At 45.7% G+C, this 17,878-nt stretch overlaps 2 protein-coding genes across 3 annotated transcripts in view; one reads left to right on the top strand and one right to left on the bottom strand.

Moving 5' to 3' along the window:
* stab2 (stabilin 2) overlaps positions 1 to 876 on the top strand; it is a 98,185-nt gene extending 97,309 nt beyond the window's left edge. For both annotated transcript variants that reach the window (XM_061715031.1, XM_061715032.1), the window contains exons 68-69: positions 509 to 625; positions 695 to 876. In XM_061715031.1, coding sequence (XP_061571015.1) covers positions 509 to 625; positions 695 to 754 — 177 coding nt within the window. In that variant the 3' untranslated portion in view covers positions 755 to 876. The remainder of the gene's footprint in view (positions 1 to 508; positions 626 to 694) is intronic.
* A 120-nt stretch (positions 877 to 996) lies between these two features.
* On the bottom strand, positions 997 to 17,540 carry LOC133424190 (transmembrane protease serine 9-like). The gene is made up of 13 exons (XM_061714639.1): positions 17,471 to 17,540; positions 14,890 to 14,988; positions 9,955 to 10,138; positions 9,218 to 9,431; positions 7,810 to 7,999; positions 7,596 to 7,735; positions 6,225 to 6,375; positions 5,033 to 5,068; positions 3,958 to 4,180; positions 3,006 to 3,163; positions 2,817 to 2,915; positions 1,981 to 2,114; positions 997 to 1,158 (listed from the first exon to the last, which is right to left on the bottom strand). The coding sequence occupies exons 1-13, from the start codon at positions 17,538 to 17,540 to the stop codon at positions 997 to 999; spliced, it is 1,860 nt and encodes a 619-aa protein (XP_061570623.1).
* Positions 17,541 to 17,878: the final 338 nt, after the last annotated feature.

The following is a 17,878-nucleotide window of genomic DNA, read 5'->3' on the forward strand; positions in this document are numbered from 1 at the left end:
CTTGCTTTATTTTTGTTAGTGATGCCATTACTGTGACCACCAAATAATGTGGTTTTCCTGCCTCCACCTCATCCACAACATCTCAATCTCAGTCTCCGTGAAATTTAGTGGCACGGTGGCTCGACACGTCTCATTCATCCTGACTGGCCGCAGAAACAGACTGCAGGAAGCTGCTGCGCATGCTCAGCAGGCTCATTTATATGCAAATACAATCATCAAGTGCTTTGCATTGCCCATTTATGGTAGAAAGTGGGCGTGTAGAGGGCGGGATATGAGGCAAATTCACCTGCGCAACCTTCCAGCTGGACTGTGATTTATAAAGCAAACATTGCGTGCAAGTGTGCGTGCACACTGTTTTATAAATCCAGATTTTTTTTTGCGCCCGCCATTTTCGGCTTTTGGGTTTACGTGCACTTTTAGTATGGATCCTACACACTCTTATAAATGAGGCCCCAGATCCAGACCTGCGGTTCCTCTACTAAACCCGGTCCCGTCTCTGGTCCAACAGGAGGATGACGAGGAGGAGGAAGAGGAGGCGGCAGCCCCCAACTGCAGCCGCAGCATCAGTAACCCGGTCTATGAGGCGGGTCCAGAACCGGCCGAGTCCGACACCCCAGGCCCCGCGGTGAGTCAGGGATCAGGATCAGGTTCACCTGGGGGGGCAGACCAGTGTGACATCATCAACTTCCTGCAGGTGGAGGACAGACACGAGGTGGTGGAGGGAGGATCCTACGACCTGCTGCAGGACAGCTGAGCGCCGCTGGACTCGAACCCGAGACCCCGGCCCTTCACAGCACCGCAAGGCGACCTGGCGCCGCATTTCTACCCAGACGTGTTTGAGACATTTCTGTTGTGAATAAAGATTCAACACTTCAACTGTAACTTTCATGTGTTTATTGTGTCGACGCCCATCAATCTGTTTTATTCTTAAAAGTCCCCGGTCGGTCGGTCGGTCGTTTTTCTCTGAAAAGTCCCCGGTGGAACCAGCCGGTGTGGTCAGACGTCGTCCGTCACGTCGGTGATCCAGGGCTGGAACTCGGGCACCCGGGTGAAGATGGCGGGCTTCTCTCCGTCGCAGCGCCAGCTACACCATGTGGCCAGGCCGAACAGGAAGTAGGCGCCTCGCTTCCTGCAGAACAGCGGCGCCGAAGACTCCCCCTGGAGAGGAGCAGGTTAGACACCTCATAGTCTGGTACTGGGGACCCCCAGGGCCACCCCGGGGGCCCCCAGGAAAAAAGATGTGAAACCGAAAAAAAATCTGAAACTGAAAGATCAAAAATACGGAGCCCCTAAAGGGACAAGTATTTATTTATTTTTTTGATATAATGAGTTTTACGCGCGCGCGTGAAACCGTTAAGTGAGCATGTAAAGTTGTTTACGTGAGCACGTAAAACATTTATGCACTCACTAAAAAGTTTCACGCGCTCTTGCAAAACTTATAAGTGAGCGCCTAAAAGTTGTTCTACGTGAGCGCGTAAAAACAAGTACATGGGAGTTTTGCTGGAACAGGAGACCCTCCAGTTGCTCCTGCTCTGTTTATAAATGGAAATGACTTTACAGGATTTAGCTGAGCTATATTTTAACCTGGGACTCCATTATAAGGACATTACTACTTTGCTTGCAAGTAAACAACTTTACGTGCGCACGTAAAGGTTTCACGCGCACGCGTAAAATGGCAAATGGCTTACACTTATATAGCGCTTTCCAGCTGTACTCCTACAGCCCCAAAGCGCTTTACACTGCAAACATTCACCCACACACGCACACATTCACACACCGGTTGTCGGCGGAGCTGCCATACACAACGGCGCTGGCCTGACAACCGGGAGCAACTCATATATAAAAAAAAAAATCTGTTTCTTTAGGGGCTCCGTACAAAAAAGATGTGAAACTGAAAAAAAAAAAAGATGTGAAACCGAAAAAAAATCTGAAATGGAAAGATCAAAAAAAGAACAGGGTCCAGTCCCCCCACCCGGTTACCATGCAGGCCGCGGCGCCGGCCGGGTCAGAGCAGATGTGGCCGTCGGTGATGAAGTCGCCCCACTTCTGCAGGCAGGCGGTCTGGTTGACCAGGGTCAGACCGGCGTGGTGGATCCGGTCCGGGTCCAGGTGCCCTGAAGGAACGAGTTCTGACGTCAACACGGGTCCAACCACGAGTCTGGATCCAGACCTGCAGGTCCTTTACTGAGCACTAGGGTCTGACCGGGTCTTTTGGTGCTTTTACACTAGTACCTACTCAGCGCGACTTGCCTCGTCCCCGTTTGTTTCTAAACACCCAGATGAGAAGTAGGATGTTGGAGCGAAGCTGCTGTGACGTATTTGATTGTGTATCTAAACGGAGAAGACAACACGCTTTTTTTTTTTTTGTGTCGGTGCTGATGAAGAGACAGAGCTCCTGGTAGATCTGGTCGTTCCTTATCTCCGTCTAGATCCCTTTTTAATTCTCTCCTCAGCACCAGGTTTATGAACATCTGACCCTCAGAGTTGGATCAACAAACAGACTTCTGCTGCCATTGCCTGTTGAATAAAATCGCAGTGAGCCGCTCTTGCGCTGATTCCCGCTTCCTGATTCAAACGTCTGACTCCAACCCCCCGACCAATCGGTGGCCTGTAGTGTGATGACGTCAGACCCAGGGCCGACTCAACCGCTTAGAACCTCGGCAGAATAGATACAGAAAAAGTATCTACTCGGCACGCCTCCACCCGTAGTGGAAAAGTGCAAAACGGGGGCGAGTCGAGTCGCGCTGAGTAGGTACTAGTGGAAAAGTGCCATTAGAGGGGATGTTAGACGACCTGAAAGGTCACGTGGAGGTCACCTGCAGCTCGACTCCTCCCCCATCCGGCCGTGACGCAGGACCAGCCGTCGTCCAGCTCCTCGTCCTCCTCCGGGACGCAGATCGGGGACACGTCCGGACCTGTGGGGACCAGAGGGGGCACTGAGGACCAGGATCAGGGCTGAAGGGGGAACCACCAGGACCACCAGGACCACCGGGACCAGGTCTTACCGAGTCTCGCCGGCGCACCGAGGCGGAGCAGCGACAGGTCGGAGCGGGGCGGGAAGCCCGGCTCGTGTGCGGGGTTGAAGACCTCCTCCACGGGGACGGTCTGGGCCGCCCCCCGCCGCAGGTCCTGGACCCCCAGGACCGCCACGTCCCTCCGGGCGCTGCGGGGACAGAGAGGGGGGCGAGTGGTTGTTACTTGGCCGGTACGGAGCCAAATCAAGGCCAAAAGTTTGGCTTTGAAAATTAAATTGAAAAACTAAGATGTGAACCTGAAAATTCAAGTTTTGAGAAAAAAAAAAAAAGATGCGAAACTGAAAAAAAAAGATGTGAAACCTGAAAAAAGATCAAAAAACATGTGAAACCTGAAAAAAAATATATGTGAAACCTGAAAAAAAAATATATGTGAAACTGAAAAAAAGGATGTGAAACTGAAAAAAACAGATGTGAAACTGAAAAAAACAGATTTGAAACCTGAAAAAAACGATGTGAAACCTGAAAAAAAACGATGTGAAACCTGAAAAAAAAAACGATGTGAAAACCTGAAAAAAACGATGTGAAAACCTGAAAAAAAACAATGTGAAAACCTGAAAAAAAACGATGTGAAACCTGAAAAAAAAAAACATGTGAAACCTGAAAAAAAGTGAAACTGAAAAAAAAAAGATGTGAAACTGAAAAAAAAAGATGTGAAACCGAGAAAAAAAGATGTGAAACCGAGAAAGAAAAAAAAGATGTGAAACCGAAAAAAAAAATTAAAAAATTGAAACCGTAAAATAATAAGTTCATAATCAAAACTTGAATTTTCAGGTTCAAATCTTTGTTTTTCCAATTACAATTTCATTTTCAAATTAGCAAAACTTTTGGCCTTGATTTGGCTCCATACACCTGGCGGGGCAGCAGTGGTGGTTACCCGGCCCCCCCCTGGGCCCCCTGGGCCGCCCCGGCCCCGCTCCCTCACCTGGGGCTGCAGTGTCTGGCCGTCACCACCCAGCGGCGGTGGATCAGCGCCCCGCTGCAGTAGTGTTTCCCCCCGGACTGCAGGCTGACCATCCAGGGCCAGACCACGGCGCCGGGCTCCGTCACGTTCTCCAGGGCCGACGTCCCATCCGGCGACACCGACAGTGCAGCCAAGGCTGGCGCCTGGTGGCGGGGGAAACGCTGAGGCCGGCCACAGCTCCGCTCTGAGCCCAGGGTCATTGATGGGTCAGAGGTTATTGGTGGAAAAAACAAAGACTACCTTTACATGCAGTCAAAATTGGGGTTATTGCTAATATTCCGGTTACTGAAACATTCGGAATATTCCGTTTACATGCGTGAGCAAACAGGTTTATCCCTGTATACATGGTAATTAATCATTTGGGATATCTGGATCAAACCAGCGATGCACGGAGAACGTCATGACACAATTCCCGTCATTTCCGCTTCGTCTTCCTGTATCCAAATTCAAAAACAACAGCAGCATAACGGATAATGGGACCCGCTGGTACCGTTTTGTTTCTTGGCCCTCTAGTTCTCCTTTTTCAGCGTCTTCCAGCGATGCTTAATCTGGTCTGACGTTCGTACAAATACTGTTTCGCTCACCTTTTTGTAAATCTTCTATCCCGGTACTTTCTACCGTCTACAAATGCCAAAATGTTCATATCTTTCATTACATTTATGAAGTGATTAGTCTCCTCCTGGTCTTGGTTTCTCCATGTTTATAAGAACTTCCTCGACTCAAAAGACCAAGATTCCTTGCGAAAAGAAAATTCCTGTTCCTTTTGATGGGGAAATCCCGTTATGCGTTTACATGACCAAATATTCGGGTTAGAAAAGGAGTAACCCAGGGGTCATATTCGGGTTTTTAAAAAACGGAATATGAGCAAATTCCGGTTATTCAAAGGGGTTATTGGTGTTTACATGGCCGTGCGCAACCGGGTTATTGCTAATATTCCGGTATTAAAAGGGTTATTGACTGCATGTAAACGCAGTCAAAGATTGGTTCACCAGAAGTTAGTCGCCGTCGTCGGGTCCCGTCTGGGATGGAAACGCACCTTCCTCCTCCGCGGCGCCGGTCACCTCCACCTGATCTGCACACGAGAGGAACGTTACTGGCAGGGCCGACAGTCCTCCATGGTGCCCTAAGCTAAATGTGATTTTGTGGCCCTCTAATACTGCCAATAACACTGATTATTGATCATTCACACACCCACTATAAACTTATTTCATGTTCTTCCGAATCATTACAAATACACTTGTAAAACTAGATGGAAGAACTTTTTGTTGTAGTTAGATTGTAAACCATAGTGATAAAGACCAAGCAGACAGCAGATTAACAAACTTCAGAAAAATCTTTCAATTAATATTTTTCAAAGTCAGCAACTGCCCCTACTGGCCACAGTAGGGAAGAGTATTAGGGCCAGGCAGGAGAAAGATTTTTTTTCATTATGCACTTCGAGAAAAAAGTCGAAATGTCGAGATTAATGTTAAAACAATTGAGAAAAAAGTCGAAGTGTTGAGAAAAGTCAAAATTTCGTGAATAAAGTCGAAATGTCAAGAAAAAAGTCGAAATGTCAAGAAAAAAAACTCGAAATGTCAAGAAAAATGTCGAAATGTCAAGAAAAATGTCGAAATGTCAAGAAAAATGTTGAAATGTCAAGATTAATGATAAAGTACAATTTCAAGAAAAAAGTCGAAATGTCGAGAAAGAAAAGTCAAAATGTCGAGATTAATGTTGAAGTACAATTTCAAGAAAAAAGTCAAAATGTTGAGAAAAGTCAAGATGTCGAGAAAAAAGTCAAAATGTCGAGAAAAAAAGTCAAAATGTTGAGAAAAGTCAAAATTTGGTGAATAAAATGTTGAGAAAAAAGGGGAAATTTTGACTTTTTTCTCGAAATTGTATTTCAACATTAATCTCGACATTTTGACTTTTTTCTCAAAGTGCACAATAAAAAAAAAAAAAATCTTCCCCTCTCAAATATTTTTTCTCCTGCATGGCCCTAATACTCTTCTGTAGATACTGAGTGTCAATATACAGTGTAGGCCTACTAAAAGAAACAAAATAATCAAATAGATAATTTATAAACCATTAATTCTACTTTAAACACATTATCTACTTTATTTTTGGTTTTAAATATAATAATTTTTTTTTTTAACTCTTGGGGGCCCCCTAGTGGCCACGGTCAAGCAGCCGCTAAGGCTCTGGTTCCTGGTGACTCCAGGACCACGGAGCTGCTCCCCACTCACTCATGACGTCGGAGATCCAGCCCACGTGCTGCTGGATCCTGGTGTAGACGCCCGGCTTCCTGGCGCGGCCGCAGCCCACGCCCCAGCTCACCAGGCCCGCCAGCCGGTGCCGGGTCCCGGTGAAGCAGGACAGCGGACCTCCAGAATCCCCCTGAGACCAGAGCAGCCCGTTAGAGCAGCAGTCCCACGTCTGGCCACACGGGGGGCCAGCTGTTTCTGGCAGCCTGTTTCAATGTTAGTTTTAGTCTAGCTATCATTTTAGTTTATTAGTTTTAGTCACGTTCATTCTCCTTTTAGTCGTGTCAAGTTTCAGTCGACTAAAAGTCTGAGCATTTTAGTCTAATTTTAGTTAGAATTGTCCAGGACCATTTTACCAGTAACTAGTAGCATCATTAGCTGGTAGCATCAGTAACTAGTAGCTTTAGTAACTAATCTAGTTTTAGTCAAAGATAGTATTTATCCAAACCCATTTTACATTCAAACAAGGTTATCTTATTATTATATTATTGTTACCTTATAGAGTCAAGATTACATTCATTCCAGATACAGAAGACTCTAATTTGAGTTCACAACATTTATTTTTCCGCATTTCTCCCCATCTTTTTCTATGATACATTGGGTTTTCTTTTCCACGTCTACCGTATGTAGGAAAGTGGTTACAAAGATCTAAAGGTTAAACCAGAGGAAACAACTTCAAACGTGGAGATTAAGGATCTTTGTTAGAACATTTCATCTCGCTTTGCTCAACGAAAATGACACATTTTAGAAGAGTTTTTAATTTTGTAATCTACATTTTAGTCTGGTTTTTATTTGCCGACGATATTGCATTATATATTTTATTATTATCGTTAACATGACCAGCATTTTTGTTGCGTCTCGTTTTCCTCAGGTGATAAAGGTTTGTTGACGACGATATTTAGTCATAATTTTCATTAACGAAAGCAGCTTTACTCCTAACGAGTCTGTTACGTGGAACAGTTTTGAACATGAATCTTTAAGAAACACCTAGACAACCGTAGTCCCACAGGGACCAGTTCTGGGGCTCCTCGCTCCTGTTCCATATTCTCCACCATCTTGAGGTCTCTTGTCACAGCTTATGCAGATGATACCCAGATCTACGTTGAAATCTCATGATTAGGATCCCCGTCTACGATATTGCATTATATATTTAATTAACGTTATCGTCACATGACCAGCATTTACGTTGCGTCTTGTTTTCCTCAGGTGATAAAGGTTTGAATGAATATGAAATATATATATATATATATATATATATATAAATATAAATAATTAATTTTCATTGACAAAAGCAGCTTTACCCGGAGGTACCGGACGGGTTCTAACTCAGTAGGTCCATGGTTCCGGTCGTACCTGGCAGGCGTCGACTCCTCCTCCCTCCTTCCCAGCGCAGAACATGGAGGGCTTGACCCGGCCCTTGTAGTAGTCGTTGCAGGCGTCCGTCGCCATGATGCTAACGTTGACCTCCTGCAGCCGGTGGACTCGAGGACCATCTGAAAGGGGGGGGGGGGTCAGTTCTGGTCCGGGAAGTTCCCCCCGATCGTGCAGAACCCAAACCCGTCCTCACTCTCTCGGGTCGAGCCCCAGCCGGTGATGGTGCACCTCATGGCCTCCGGCAGCGGCGCCGTCCAGACGTCGATGGGTCTGACGAACTGGTTGAACAGCAGGGGGCGCTGCAGCCTCAGCAGGGCCACGTCGCCCTCTTTGGTGCGGGTGTCGTAGCCGCGGTGGACGATGATCCGGGAGACGCCCACCAGCTGGACCGGAGACACCAGTCAGAACCTTCCGCCCCCCCAGGACCAGGACCAGGAGGCCAGACCTGGGCTGGTAGCGTTAGTAACTAGTAGCTTTAGTAACTAGTAGCAACAGTAGTTGGTAGCGTTAGTAACTAGTAGCAACAGTAGCTGGTAGCTTTAGTAACTAGTAGCAACAGTAGCTGGTAGCTTTAGTAACTAGTAGTGTTAGTTACTAGTAGCTTTAGTAGCTGGTAGCATCTGTAGCTGGTAGTATTAGTAACTAATAGTTGCTAGCATTAGTAACTAGTAGCAACAGTAGTTGGTAGTGTTAGTAGCTATTAGCAACAGTAGTTGGTAGCTTTAGTAACTAGTACCTTTAGTAGCTGATAGAAACAGTAGCTGGTAGCTTTAGTAACTAGTAGCAACAGTAGCTGGTAGCTTTAGTAACTAGTAGCAACAGTAGCTGGTAGCTTTAGTAACTAGTAGCAACAGTAGCTGGTAGCTTGAGTAACTAGTAGTGTTAGTTACTAGTAGCTTTAGTAGCTGGTAGCGTCTGTAGCTGGTAGTATTAGTAACTAATAGTTGCTAGCATTAGTAACTAGTAGCAACAGTAGTTGGTAGTGTTAGTAGCTATTAGCGACAGTAGTTGGTAGCTTTAGTAACTAGTAGCTTTAGTAGCTGGTAGCATTAGTAGCTAATAGCTGGTAGCAATAGTAACTAGTAGCTTCAGCAGTTGGTAGCATTAGTAGCTGGTAGCATTAGTAACTAATAGCTGGTAACATTTGTAACTAGTAGCATCAGTAGCTGGTAGGTTTAGTAGCTTTTGGAATTAGCAACTAGTAGCTTTAGTAGCATTAGTAACTATTAGCATTAGTAACTAGTAGCTGGTAGCATTAGTAAATAGTAGCATAAGTAGCTAGTAGCATCAGTAGCTAGTAGCTTCAGCAGCTTGTAGCATTAGTAACTAATAGCTGGTAGCAATAGCAACTAGTAGCTTTAGTAGCTAATAGCTGGTAGCATAAGTAACTAGTAGCTTTAGTAGCTTGTAGCATTAGTAACTAGTAGCATCAGTAGCTAGTAGCATTAGTAGCGTTAAACTTCAGCAGGACAACTGAGAAATTTACCAAATTTCTTTTTCCTACATATTTTTTAACATTTTCACTTCAAAGATGAGAGCCTCAAAGGCCGCGATGACGGACCAGAACATTTCAGCGTGGAGGTTCTGGTAGCGGTGAGAACCAGCAGGAAGCCAGACTGGTCTTCAGCAGGTTCCTGGTTTAACTCCTGGGTCTCCCAGCGTGGGGGGGGTTGCCTGAAGCCGCTCAGGTCTGGACCCCGGAGAGGAGGTCCGGTTCTGGACCCCGGTGAGGACCTCACCTGCTGCTGCGGCTCCTGCGTCTTGTCCAGGTCGTGTTTCCCCGCCGCAACCTTCCAGAGCGACTCCTGGTTGAACCTGAAGGGAAAACAGCCGAGTCAGAGGAGCCTGGACCAGGAACCAGGTCCCCCCCCAGACCATCTCAGCCAGGCCTGTATTGAAAAACATCCATATTCCAATTCTAAATCGTTTCTCATTAATTCCTAAAAATCGATTTGTTTGTCTAAAGATCGATTTTTTTTTCATCATTACAACTTTTGATATTTTTTGTTTATGCTCAAAAAAGGAATGTTTTGTGGGACACCAGAATAACTGGTGCCATGTTTTTCCCTTTACATATGTTTAAAGGTACAGCATCATTAGCTGCCAATACTTGCTGTTGAATCTCAATATAATACTAGTATTAATATGTTGCAGAAATACAGTCATAATTCATGCAACAGCTGAAAAAACAGTTTTAATAACACTCACCCAAATCAATATCGGAATCGAATCTTGATAATTGATTCTGAATCTTAAGAATGGAATCAATTCTTGACATTTGAATCGATCCCCAGCCCTAATCTCAGCCCCCCCCCACCCGACTGCTGTGGACACCCACCTTCTGAAGCAGTGGGCTGCAGAAACCACCCAGCTGGGCCCCAGGATGGCCCCCCCGCAGGCCGGCATGGACGAGAACTGGAGCGAGACCTGCCAGGGCCAGGAGTGGGCCCAGGCCTCCTGGCCCCCGATGATCCGGACCTCCATCTCCTGCTCCACGGGGAAGGAGCGCCGCCCCGCCAGATCTGGGACGAGTCAAGGACCCAACACACGTGAATGCAAAAATAACACTGAATTAAAGCTGCAAGCAGCGATGAACGGGCCCTCGCGCGTGCAATTTTCACCAATAAAAGGTCAAGGAGTCAAAACCAAGTCCGATGACACCACCCATTGAAAAGTTATATCAGAAAATAGTAACTATCAAATATTGACCAATCAGAAGGGGCGGGGCTAATTTGCACCAATTAAGGTGAAGGAGTCAAAACCGAGTCCGATGACACCACCCACGACTCTATATTAAACCATTCAAAAGTTATGGCAGAAAATAGGATCTATCAAATATCGACCAATCAGCTACTAGTATAACTTCCTGTTTAACGTATAAGTTTGACGCGGCGCCACGGCCACGCCATTTCACGAAAACTCACGATTTTGATAACTTTATTGTTAAGGTCTTTTGTGTCTCCTGAGCGAGTTTTATGTCGAACGGACGATCCTGCTAGGAGGAGTTCGTTAAAGTACGACACGTGAAAATGGCATAAATTGCGCTAAAATTACATGATTCATTCAAAATGGCCGACTTCCTGTTCGGTTTCGGCCATGGCGCCAAGATACTTTTCTTTAAGTGGCGACATGATACAGGTGTGTACCGATATTCCTGCATGTACGTCAAACCGTATTGTGGGGCTTGAGGCACAAAGTTTTCTAGGGGGCGCTGTTGAACCATTAGGCCACGTCCATTAATGCAAACCATTAAATATCAAATTTGTCGCCAGGCCTGGCTTGGGGAAAAATGTTGTGACTTTTGGGGCACGTTTAGGGGGGCAAAAAGACCCTCATTTCGTCGGAAGAAAAATAAAAACAATTAAAGCTGCAAGCAGCAATGAACGGGCCCTCGCACTCACGGCCACCGCCCCCCATAAGTATCAGAAATGACACCACCCACGACTTCCTATGTCAAACCATTGAAAAGTTATAGCAGAAAAAAAGGACAACCAATCAGAAGAAGGGGCGGGGCTAATTCAAGCCAATGAAGGTCAAGGACTCCATACAGAATCTGATGACACCACCCACGACTCTCTATGTCAAACCATTCCAAAGTTGTAGCAGAAAATCGGGACAACCAATCAGAAGAAGGGGCGGGGCTAATTAAGGCCAACGAAGCTTAAGGACTCATTACAGAGTCCCATGACACCACCCACGACTTCCTATGTCAAACCATTCAAAAGTTATAGCAGAAAAAAGGGACAACCAATCAGAAGAAGGGGCGGGGCTAATTTAAGCCAATGAAGGTCAAGGACTCCATAAAGAATCTGATGACATCACCCACGACTCTATGTCAAACCATTCCAAAGTTATAGCAGAAAAAGGGACAACCAATCAGAAGAAGGGGCGGGGCTAATTAAGGCCAACGAAGCTTAAAGGTGACCTATTATGGCATTTAATGTATATTTTAAACAGGCCTTGAATGTCTTAAAAACAATCTAAAGCTTGTCTTTTCTACATAAATCATAAATCCAGCCTGTGGGCCCTGTCACTAGTTTTACCGCTTCTAACCTCTTTTTCTGCGCCTCATTTTTAGGGAAGGGGGGGGTATGATAATGAGGCTCTGTGCTGATTGGCTCCCTGAATGACGTGTAGCAGGGGAGGAGAATAAACCTCACTCCGCCAGAGCAGCCCGAGCCTGTAAATAAATCCCAACACTGAATTTTCACAAATGGCAACTTTATTGTTAAAAAAATAAAATATGAGTTGTATATAAATAACATGTATGCACTATTTAAGCCGGATCTACCCGGCGGATGCTGAACGCTGGCCCCGGAGCCGCGCCCGGGAGCAGCGCGCATCACCGCGGCTTTAACGTGGGAATCTGACCGGTTCCGACCGGCCGGGACCGCAGGAACCGGCCTGGACTTGTAGCAGGGACTCCCGGGGACCGACCAGCGGAATTTCAGCCGGATCTGCCCGGCGGATGCTGCGCGACGGGCGCCGCAACGCCACGGCGGGCGCACAGATCGGCTCCGGGGCGCATCCGCGGCGCATCGCCCGTTATCGGGGATCAAACCGACAGATTTTGCTGAAAATCTCGGAGAGTGAAGCTGGTCCGACCTGGGACAGACCCCCGAGGACCCAGCTCCCAAACCACCCGGGAACCTGGATGATTTAACCCGGATTCGCTCCGCCGCGTCCGACTGGCTGAAGGAAACACCGCTCCAGCAGCGGAGAGAGCTGGTTGTGGGCGTGGTTTCAGCAGCGGAGGCTGAACCTATGGAAATCTGCTCCCGTCGTGACGTCACGACGGGAGCAGATTCTAATCGGCTCAAAAAAAAACACGTGACACTGGGGGACTCTGTCCGGCGGGGGTCAGAGACCTTGCAGAAATTCATGGTATTTTGTCTCCCCTGTGCTGGCAGGGTGGGGGGAGACCACTTTATATATGTTAAAACAAGAAAAAACGTGTTTTTCATAATAGGTCCCCTTTAAGAACTCATTACAGAGTCCCATGATACCACCCATGACTTCCTATGTCAAACCATTCAAAAGTTATAGCAGAAAAAAGGGACAACCAATCAGAAGAAGGGGCGGGGCTAATTAAGGCCAACGAAGCTTAAGGACTCATTACAGAGTCCCATGACACCACCCACAACTCTCTATGTCAAACCATTCAAAAGTTATGGCAGAGAAAAGTATTCTAGGGGGCGCTGTTGAGCCGTTAGGCCACGCCCATTAATGCAAACCATGAAATATCAAATGTATCGCCAAGTCTGGCTTGCATGCAAAATTTGGTGACTTTTGGAGAACTATCAAATATGGACCAATCACATGAAGGGGGGGCGCGCCTTTTGGTGTCTAGCGTCGCCACGGTAACACTTTTGAAAGAGAAAAGTAATGCGTGGTGTCGCAGGATGTAGACGCACATTTTGATGTAACACACCTGGGGGCACGTTACGGTTCGGGCTGAATTAACTGCCGAAGGAATGGCATAAATTTCGCCAAAATGACACAATGTATTCAAAAATGGCCGACTTCCTGTTCGGTTTAGGGCATGACGCCAAGAGACTTTTCTTTCAGTTGTGCCATGATACAGGTGTGTACCGATTTTCGTGCATGTACGTCAAACCGTATTGTGGGGCTTGAGGCACAAAGTTTTCCGGGGGGCGCTGTTGAGCCATTTTGCCACCCCCATTAATGCAAACCATGAAATATCAAATTTTTCGCCAGGCCTGGCTTGCATGCCAAATTTGGTGCCTTTTGGGGAACTATCAAATATGGACCAATCAGATGAAGGGGGGGGTGCGCTTGTTGGCGTCTAGCGTCGCCACGGTAACACTTTTGAAAGAGAAAAGTAATGCGTGTAGTCGCAGGATGGAGACGCACATTTTGATGTATAACACATCTGGGTTCACGATACGGTCCGGGCTGAATTAATTCTCGAAGGAATGGCATATATTGCTCCAAAATTACGCGATTAATTCAGAATGTTCAAAATGGCCGACTTCCTGTTAGGTTTCGGCCATGGCGCCAAGAGACTTTTCTTTTTGTTGCGACATGATATAGGTGTGTACCGATTTTCGTTCATGTACGTCAAACCGTATTATGGGGCTTGAGGCACAAAGTTTTTTCTGTCGAACCAAGCAGATGAAGGGTGGGTGCGCTTTTTGGCGTCTAGCGCCGCCACGGTAAGGCTTTTGAAAGAGAAAAGTAATGCGTGTTGTCGCAGGATGGAGACGCACATTTTGATGTATAACACACTTGGGGGCATGTTACGGTTCGGGCTGAATTAACTTTCGAAGGAATGGCATATATTGCTCCAAAATTACGCGATTAATTCAGAATGTTCAAAATGGCCGACTTCCTGTTAGGTTTCGGCCATGGCGCCAAGAGACTTTTCTTTTTGTTGCGACATGATATAGGTGTGTACCGATTTTCGTTCATGTACGTCAAACCGTATTATGGGGCTTGAGGCACAAAGTTTTTTCTGTCGAACCAAGCAGATGAAGGGTGGGTGCGCTTTTTGGCGTCTAGCGCCGCCACGGTAAGGCTTTTGAAAGAGAAAAGTAATGCGTGTTGTCGCAGGATGGAGACGCACATTTTGATGTATAACACACTTGGGGGCACGTTACGGTTCGGGCTGAATTAACTTTCGAAGGAATGGCATAAATTTCGCCAAAATGACACGACTAATTCAAAATGGCCGACTTCCTGTTCGGTTTAGGGCATGACGCCAAGAGACTTTTCTTTCAGTTGTGCCATGATACAGGTGTGTACCGATTTTCGTGCATGTACGTCAAACCGTATCGTGGGGCTTGAGGCACAAAGTTTTCAAGGGGGCGCTGTTGAGCCATTTTGCCACGCCCATTAATGTAAACCATTAAATATCAAATTTTTCGCCAGGCCTGACTTGCATGCAAAATTTGGTGACTTTTTGGGCACGTTTAGGGGGGCAAAAAGGCCCTCCTTTCGTCAGAAGAACGAAAAAAGAAAGAAAGAAAAAAAAAAAAAAAAAATCCTACAGATACAATAGGGCCTTAGTACTGTCAGTGCTCGGGCCTTAATTAAAAAGGCCTACCGTTCCCCCTCCGACCACCGGGTCTGGATCCACCAGCTAGTTCATCTTCATTGACCTCCATGTTTAATGTCATATCAACAGTTAAACCTGCATATTCCTCTAAATTATTCATTTTTCTGTCATTTCTAAATTCACGTTATTGAAGAATTCAGATGAACACAAACAGAGCCGATCAGAACCAAACTAGACGCGACGGTCGGTACTTGCCACTGAAACCGAAGAGTCCCGAGAACATTAGGTTTTCCGGCAGCGTTTCATTTCCTGAAGTGACGTTCCCCAGGGTCCGGTCCTGATCCTGGTGCTGGTCTGGAGGGGGAAACGGCAGCGACATGATCAGAACCCTCAGACGACCTCGGTAGCAGATGCTTCAGGTTTCTAGATAAAGGTTCCCGTGTCCTGGTGACGCCTCTCGGCCCAGAGAGCCCCGGGTCGGCCCCGGAAGGGAGGAGAGTCCGGACTGGGCTGAGGTTCAACCGCCACGTTCACCTCACTTCAGGTTCAACTTCAGCAAATAAAAGGAGTCAGCTGGTAGCATTAGCAGCTGGTAGCATTAGCAGCTGGTAGCATTACGCTGCAAAAACTCTTTAGAATATTTGTCTCATTTCTAGTTAAAATGTCTCATTTTTAGTAAAAAAAAAAAAAATCTAATTACACTTAAAACAAGACTCATCACTGGAAAAAAAAACTATTTTCACCTGTTTCAAGTAGATTTACACTTGAAATAAGTAGAAACATTTTTCTACTTATTTCAAGTGAAAATTTACTTGAAACAGGTGAAAATTGTCAAATAAGTTATTTTTACTGTAATTACTCTTGTTTTAAGTGTAATAAGATTTTTTGGACTAAAAATGAGACATTTCAACTAGAAATAAGACAAATATTCCTGGTAAGATTTAGAGTTTTTGCAGTGTAGCTGATAGCAACAGTAGCTGGTAGCGTTAGTTACTAGTAGCATCAGTAGCGTTAAACTTTGATTCATTAGGACAACTCTGAGAAATGTACTAAATTTCTTTTGCCTACATATATTTTTTAACATTTACACTTCAAAGTTACACGAGAGCCTCAAAGGCCGCGATGACGGACCGGAACATTTCAGCATGGAGGTTCTGGTACCGGGGAGAACCAGCAGGAAGCCAGACTGGGGCCAGATTCACCAATATGTTCTTAAGAACGATCTTAAGAAATGTCTTAAAGGTATTGTGACATGAAAAACACATTTTTCTTGATTTTTTGTGTTTTGTTGGGTGTCTTGACATCAATTACACCCAAAAAACAACAAACTTTTAACATTCAGTGTATTGTGTGCTTTCTGGGATTTTCCGCATAACTATGCAAAAACGGCGCATGTGGTTTGGTGGCGGGTCGTTACGTATAGACCCGCTAAATCACCGCCCCCTCCACCCAGCTCCCTGCCTCCTCTCCTCTCCAGCGCACCATAAAGGCTGATTTATGGTTCCGCGTTACACCGACGCAGAGCCTACGGCGTAGGGTTACGCGGCGACGCGCACCGTACGCTGAACCCTACGGCGTAGGCTCTGCGTCGATTAAACGCAGAACCATAAGTCAGGCTTAACACGGAGCTGTTTAGAGCCTCTTTTGTTCTAATCACCGGAGGAAAACTGCTAAGAAGACCCGCGGCCACTGACTGGACTTAAGATGAGGGGACAGTGCTGCTTGCATGCCTTTATTTTTATGATTGTTTGCTGTGGACTGATTCCGTGCATGCTTCGCCTGTCGCTCCCGGCTTAACTCTCCGACGCCGCTGTGAGCGTATTGCTGGAGGAGGAGGAGGTTTGGAGGAGGAGCGGCGCAACAGGGATGACAGGAAAGGGGGAAATGGAAGCGTTTTTCACGGCGCAAAAAAACACTGTAATAAAAAGGCAGGAATGGAGTACTAGAGTGAAGTTTTTCTTGTTACACTCTTGTAGACACATTTGAGGGATGTTGGCCAAGACTTTTAATAGTGTTAAAAGCATGTTAAAAATGATGTCACAATACCTTTAAGATCTAAAATTTAGAAGTTCATAAGAAAGTTCTTAAGTGAAATTCCTCAATATTTTCTTAAGAATCGTCTTAAGAACTGTCATTTCTTACCAATTTCTCATTTTTCCTACTTAAGAACTTCTTAAAATATGTCATTGCACGCGCCAACAAACAACATTTATAGGTAGTTTGGTCTTAACCGTCAGTCACTCACTAAACATGGAGAAGGAGAAAAAGAGATGCAGGAACTTTTCAAGGTTATGGTGGATGAGATTAATGTGTGAAAAAAATACTATTGGGGAAAATTAATAATAATTAACTACCACGCTAACTAACATGCTAACAAACAGTTAACAGGCTCTTTGTGTAATTAATTACAAAGTATATCCTCAAACTATGACCTACTAGTCTAAACTTGTCTAAAATGTGTTGAAAAAGGTGATATTAGAGTCTAAACCTTTCACAGAATACATTTTAAGACAGGTCAAGGTTGTCTTAAAGTTAAGAAAAAAGTCAAGAACAAATTTGAGAACTTTTATTTCAAGAATACCATTTATTCTTAAGTTTTTTCTTAAGAAGAAAGTTGAGAAAATACTTTTTTGGAGAATATTACTTCTTCTCTTTTTTCTTCTTAAGAAAAAAATGACACTTAAGAAGATTTTTTTTCTTAAGAATGTTTTGTGAATCCGGCCCCTGGTCTTTAGCAGGTTCCTGGTTTAACTCCCGGGTCTCCCAGCACTGCCTGAGGTCACCTGATGCCACCCGAGGGTGTCTGGCAGGGCTCAGGTGTCCTGGCGGGTCTCACCTGTCCGGGTCTCACCTGTCCGGGCCACCAGCAGGCCGGCCGACAGGAAGCAGAAGACACTCAGCAGCATGTCTGATGGCAGCAGGACCGGCTCTGCTCTGCTCTGCTCTGCCGGGCCTCTCCTTCACACCAGTGATTGGACACACCTGTGATTGGACACACCTGTCTGATTAGACACACCTGGGGGAGTCCCGGTGTTCTGCCAATTTCTGCTGCTTTGCTAAAACATGCTGGTTTTCTACCTTTGTAGAGCTACAATTTTACTGTGTTTTACTCCCTAAAACACTTCCTTTTCCCCCAAGTGGTCCTTGTCTCTTGCCAGGCCGTCATTGTAAATAAGAATGTGTTCTTAATGACCTGCCTGGTTAAATAAAGGCGAATGACTGAATGAATATCAAATAAAGCCAT

This window comes from Cololabis saira, chromosome 23 (genome assembly GCF_033807715.1).
Source record: "Cololabis saira isolate AMF1-May2022 chromosome 23, fColSai1.1, whole genome shotgun sequence".
In the NCBI taxonomy this organism is placed as follows: domain Eukaryota; kingdom Metazoa; phylum Chordata; class Actinopteri; order Beloniformes; family Belonidae; genus Cololabis; species Cololabis saira.